This window comes from Hermetia illucens, chromosome 2, assembly GCF_905115235.1.
Source record: "Hermetia illucens chromosome 2, iHerIll2.2.curated.20191125, whole genome shotgun sequence".
Classification (NCBI taxonomy): domain Eukaryota; kingdom Metazoa; phylum Arthropoda; class Insecta; order Diptera; family Stratiomyidae; genus Hermetia; species Hermetia illucens.
In genome coordinates, this window is record NC_051850.1 from 166427971 (window position 1) to 166433970 (window position 6000).

General features: G+C 44.7%; 1 protein-coding gene across 6 annotated transcripts in view; it reads right to left on the reverse strand.

The window, feature by feature from the left end:
- LOC119647416 (uncharacterized protein KIAA1143 homolog) overlaps positions 1-1721 on the reverse strand; it is a 64746-nt gene extending 63025 nt beyond the window's left edge. For 3 of the 6 annotated variants that reach the window (XR_005248867.1, XR_005248866.1, XM_038048303.1), the window contains exons 1-2: positions 1193-1721; positions 896-1100 (exon numbers count right to left, since the gene is read on the reverse strand). Coding sequence is in view for 2 of the 6 variants with exons in the window: in XM_038048303.1 (XP_037904231.1) it covers positions 896-1100; positions 1193-1297 (310 nt within the window). In the remaining 4 variants the exon portion in view is untranslated. Of the gene's footprint in view, positions 1-469; positions 857-895; positions 1101-1192 lie in introns of those variants that run through there. The other 3 variants (XM_038048302.1, XM_038048298.1, XM_038048301.1) reach the window with 3 other exon arrangements.
- Between the last annotated feature and the right edge of the window lie 4279 nt (positions 1722-6000).

Genomic DNA, 6000 nt, shown 5'->3' on the forward strand with positions numbered 1-6000 from the left:
CGCGTATCGTCGCCCTCTGTATCATGCTTTATTCTTCGCTCTGTTTTGCGCTCGCCGTTCGTCGACCGCTTGCCTGGCGGTAGCCCCGCACATGCCGAACTCGCCCCTCGGCCCTAGACTCTACTGACTTTCCTCTTTTCCGTCAGTTATGATGATTTTCACCGCGTTTGCGTGTAACTTTAGCCGTGCGTCTATTTCGGTGACGCGCTGTGAATGTTCGAGCGGGCGCGCGCCCCGTAGTGGTGACGCGGAGGCATTTTGGGGCTCCAGTGGAAAATCACTCATGGGGTGCTCCGCGGACTGCGGGCCATATCGTTGGCTCGCAGCTCAGTCCTGGCAGGGAATTAATCAACACCAGTCGCGGAGATTCAGACAAATGGGAACAAAGGCATAACTTTACAGGATTTATTCGACTTTTGGGAAATCCGGAAAATGACAATAGTAAAAAACGTTCTCTAAGAAAACTCACTCTTGCACGCCGATTTGCGGTGCGCTCATTAAAACGAGGCCAGGATCTTTGACATCATTTGCACTGCCGGGTTTTTCGGGTCGCACTGCACTTTTTCGAAAAAATCCACAAAATTTCCTTTCCCGAGGGCGACGTAAAAGAATCCGACGACGTACAAAGTGACTACGGATACGGACCGAGAGCACATAAGAGACGAGCGACAGACAAGAAAAAGAAGGTTAGAAAACCCACCAAGAATCGACGAACGAACGAGGCACAAGAAGTGGACAACGATTAAACTGATGCACGATTGGCGCGCGCGGCAGGCAGGCGGCAATCCGACTCTACGCTTTGCACCCAGCATTCATTGCCACTCCGCTTCGGCCCGCGCTTCGCACTACTTCACTCCACTGACACTGCACACCGTGCCTGTCGTCGACTGCTTACCTTTCTCTATTCGAGCCCTCTCCGCCTCTGCTTCCGCAGCTGTTAGATCCCCTTCCTCTAAAACCACTACTTGTGGCTTCTCGTCCTCCCGATCTCCGGCTAACTTGCGACCGCTCGAAGCGCCTGGATCACCTGACCTGGACCCTCCCGCCGAATGTTCTTCTAAGTCCGAGTCCGACCCAGACAAATCCTCAATCTTCTGGCGCTAGAAGTTTACCGAAAGATTAGCATTGGAACGTGCTATTCCAATTGGCCTCGGCCGCTCACTTCCGCGAAAGTCATCTAAGGACATCTCACCTTTGTATCAATATTCGGTCCTTCTTGGTAGCCAATTTGCTCCTTCAACCTCCGCAGGAAAGTCGGGTCTTGTGGCTTCACATACGTAACATTGCGCTTTGACATCTTCTACACATTTGACACCAAATTATACACAAATTTCACACTTTTCACAGTTCAAATCCCGTTTCTTCTGCCGACGATTCGCGGTCAAAACAAAGCCTACGAAACCGGCTGACATTTATCTCATTTATTCACGTCTCTCTACGTTTATTTACGCGCCACAAACAAATAATACCGCACAACGCACGTGGCCTTTTGTTTACATCCGTCTTACGGCAATCTTTCGATCTCCACTTCGATTTAATTGGAAAAAATTAGATTTTTCCCAGGGAAACCTTCGTCCGGGAAATTAACTGCTTTCAATTTAATGACGGCGAATCAACGGAAGAGGACGAAAACAGAATGAGAAAGAACGTATTGGACGAAAGAGGCGAATAAGGAAAATAGGGCGAATGGGCCACTAAGTCAAAAAACGTCAGAGAAAGTATGAACCGTCAAAAACATATGATTCTCTGCCTTCTCACTTTTGCATGGGTTAGTACCGCGATACAGAAAGAGTCAGGGAAACACGTGGTCGTGCGAAATAGAGGGTAGAAAGAATTGATAGTTTGCCTCTTACAGTCAGCGCTTTCTATGTTATACAATCATTTGCATGTCGAGAATTTAAAATCTCTCGTTTTTATTGAAATTAATCCAGCAAAGTGTCCACTAATCAAGCGTCAATTTGAAAAATTAATAATAATAATCGCTGGCGCGACAATCCGATCCGATCCCCTAAGCCAGGAGCGGGAAGTGCAGCCGTCAAAAGAGACGCGGCAGGATCGGTTGGAAAGGTAACAGGCAAGCCATAAAAAAAGTGGTATGGGAGCGCTTAGAGACGAGAGTTTGGAAAGTATCTTGTGATTTACAGTTTCAAAGGCTTTAGCGAAATCAGTGTAAATGATATGTACTTCTTGCCGTGAATTTAGACATTTGGCGACAAAGTTGGTAAAGCCAAGCAGGTTGGAGGCAGTGGAGCTACGCTTAACAAAGCCGTGTTGCTCTTTCACTATGTGGTGGCCAAAGTGAGTGGACAACCAGTCGCTGACATATCTTTCCAGGATTTTAGAACAGGAGGAGAGGAGGGAAATGGGACGGTAATTCTCGGCAAGCGTGCGATCACCACTTTTGTGAATGGGGATGATGAGAGCCTCTTTCCACAGCCGGGGAAATGATTCTCTTCGATGCTTTTGTTGAAAATAAGAGAGAGGGGAGGAGAGATGGACTTACCAGTTTTGAGCAAAAAGAGGTTTGGAAGACCATCGTGGCCAGGTCCGACATTGGCATCAAGTTTGCCAATGTGGTACTCGACAAAGGGGTAAGGGGGGAATGGTAGGCGATGCGAGGCAGGCTGCATCCACTATCGGGAGGGATTCGGAGAAAGGGAGAACATAGCCAGAGGAAAAGTAGCGACAGAGTAAGTTAAGGAGCCAGTGAATTTAATGGACGGAGGGGATAACTGGACAGGTCAAATATTCGTTTCTGAACTTACGTATTAAGGATTTGACCGAGGAGCGTAGAGATTTGAAAAAAAACTAAGTCAGCATAGGTTCTAGAAGCAGGAACTTCTTCCTCGCAGTCTGTTTTTGACGTAATTTTTTGTGAACTTCAGTGATGAACCAGACGGAGTAAGAGCGTAAGCACTTAGGAGAAGAGGGAACGTAACAAGGAAGAAGATCAGATAAAATGGTATATAAGGTGTTGAGTGCTTGGTCACACGTAAATAGAGAGAGGAGGGAGACCCAGTTGATTGCCGTCAGGGCTGAGTTCAGACCTTCGAAGTTCGCCTTATGAAAGGTAGGCTTGCGAGCAACAGTAGAGTGGAGTGGGGACATCTGAGCATCGAACTCGAGAGCAAGATGATGGGCGTCAGGGACAACGTAAGACGGGGCATGAAGGGATTGGGAAAGGCAACGCACAGGAAGGTTAGAGAGTTTCTAGAAAGGTTAAACTGAAGGGCGCCACAGGTGTACATGAAAGTGGATATAGGAAAGAAACGGTGGGGGGAGTTATTAGGGTGGGAGGGAAGACCAAGCGTAATGGGCCAGGAGAGCATCGGAAGATTAAAATCGCCACAGAGGATGAAAGGAAATGAGGGGAAAAAAGATTAGGAATTCTGATAATCTGTCGAAGAAATCCTCATACAGAAAAGGCGTGCTAAGGCAGGGAAAATATACACACGATATGATAAAGGGGTATACGTTTGGCGGAATGACTCACGTGGTGACAGAATCGTATGTGGAGGAGGAGGAGGAAAAGATGATTTCGGCACAGAGAGGGGACTTAACAGCTATTAAGGAAATTCCGCCAGTTGTCTTGCCAAGCGCAGCGCAGTCTCTGTCACAACGAAAGATAGAGTAACCTTCGAGAAGCTAAGGCAGCTTGGTTCTTAGACCCCTTACATTTTGACAAAACAGTGTATAGTTGTCGGAATCATTTAAGTTCGGCGAGGCAGGCGGGCGGGACAGAAATTTTCGCGAATCTTAGTCCTCTGAGTGTCGCCGTGTGATGATGCAGCAGTTGAATTGCATCAAATAGCGTGGTGAAAATTTTGGGCGAATAGCTATGAACGCAGAGGGAATCCACAAACATTTGACGTGGAAAGTTATACCACAAATAGATTCCGGGCCCTTCCAAATAGCACACAGAGTATCATAAATCGGCGAGGAAGTTGCCATAATAAATTTGAAAAAGGGAGTGAAATACACAGATTATCACCGCCTAGGACTCTTCAAGCTATAACACAAGTCATAGTTGACTATGTGATAGTCTGACGACTGAGAATTCTCAGCCCTTTACAAACCACAATTTAAAGGATGTGGAGTGAGAGATAGGATACAGGGAATTGAACATGGCATAATGAATTTTTCCGGTATAAAAATAGATAAACCCAAATATCCAGTAACAGAAACTCTAACCAAAGTCAATACTTTCAAACCAAACAGTTTATACTAACAACCAAAAGCGCTGGCATTTTAATCAAGTAATTTAAAGTGGAGCATGTAATTGCGAATATATCTTCTTCTCAACCAAGAAACAACTGTACCTACGTTTAATATAAAATAACGAAAAAAGTGAAGCTATATTCAAACAAAAAAAAAGAAGAGAGAATTGTAGTGGCCTCGACTTCGCGGCAGGGAACGGAATCTTATTCACCTTTTTCTGAATTAATTTGCTCAAATAATGCATTCTATAATGTGCAATTACCTTAACTTTCGCCGCAGATTGCACATTATTGAATGCATTCGGACAAATAGTAGTTGCATATGTTGCACCATGAATTGTTGGAGTTCAAGGTGAGCGGTTGATGGGTGGACAGTAAGGAAACGGGCGGATTCTGGAAGAAGATTTGGATTTGTCGGTGTCGTACCTGCTTGGTGCCGAGGCTTTCGATTTCGTTCGAGAAGGACTCGTCAGGTTATAAAAGTTCTTTTTATATGGTTCGTGGTGCGCCTTCGACTTACGACTGCACGCGCGCAATCGAACCTTTTTTTATTTTCCAGGTTTAGCTCGCCTTTATTAGTTTATTTCGTTAGGCCGTCGCGAATTCCCTTGTTCCTTATGTCATTTTTAGATCTGGTGCATACTTACGCATCGATGTAGATATGTTGATTTTGTACAAATAACACGTGAGGGATCAAATCACTCAAGGCAGGTTCTTTACAGAATTAACCTACGTTCAAAAAGAAAAGAAATAGGAAGTAATATACAAACAAAGAAAGTGTATACAATGTGGAATCTGAAACCCTAGAAAAATTAAAAGGTTTTTGCTCCCCAAATACACTCCAAGTTTCCCGTAAAAACCACTGATGGCAAAATTCCATTACAACTCGAAAAATTAACACAACATACAAAGTATATACTAGTGGAACAAACTGTTTCGATGTTTCACTCGTCGCCGTAGAAAAAGAGAACAAAGTAAATAAAAATCAAAGAGGAAAACGTGAGAATCCCCAAATCCTTGTCTGGAATCCGTAAACGAGATGAGAACGCGCCATGGAACTGCGACATCCAACATCCAGTGCTCCGCACCAATCCTCCTACAAAAAAGAAGATGAGGACAAAATCACGACGAAGGGAAAGTATTGAGAACAGCCAAGTCTTACGTTACGTCACACACCCCTGTCTCCAACCAAATGCTCGCCTTCCCCGCTGGCAACGAAGAAAAGGCATCTATTCAATATACCATGATGATCAAAATGCCAATAGAAGACGACAGACAAGCACTGCCACCACCAAACATATAAAAAACAGTTGATTCAACTTATCGGTTTAATCACAATTTGCCAGTTTTCGAAGGGAATTACAACTGAACTGGTTAAATATGGAGGCGACCAATTATACCAAGCGCTTCATCAGCTCGTGCTCAAGGTGTGGGACAGCAAATCAATGCCTGATGGTTGGCAAAAAGGCATTGTCTGCCCCATACCTAAAAAGCGACATATCATATAGTGCAGCAATTATAGAGGTATCACCTTGCTGAGTGCTATTTATAGGATATTCTCCGTTTTTTTTTGCTAGGTCGGTTAGCCCCACAGACTTAAAGACCTATGATAGCATAGCTAGGGTACTAACTTGGCTGATGTTAACCAATATGTGAGGTCAGATGAAAGCAGCAGGATCACTCTCGCGATTATTCAAGATTAAAAACGGTCTAAGACGAGAGGATGCTCCATCATACATTCTCTTTAACCTGGCTATGTAAAAAATCATCCGCATAGACGTGG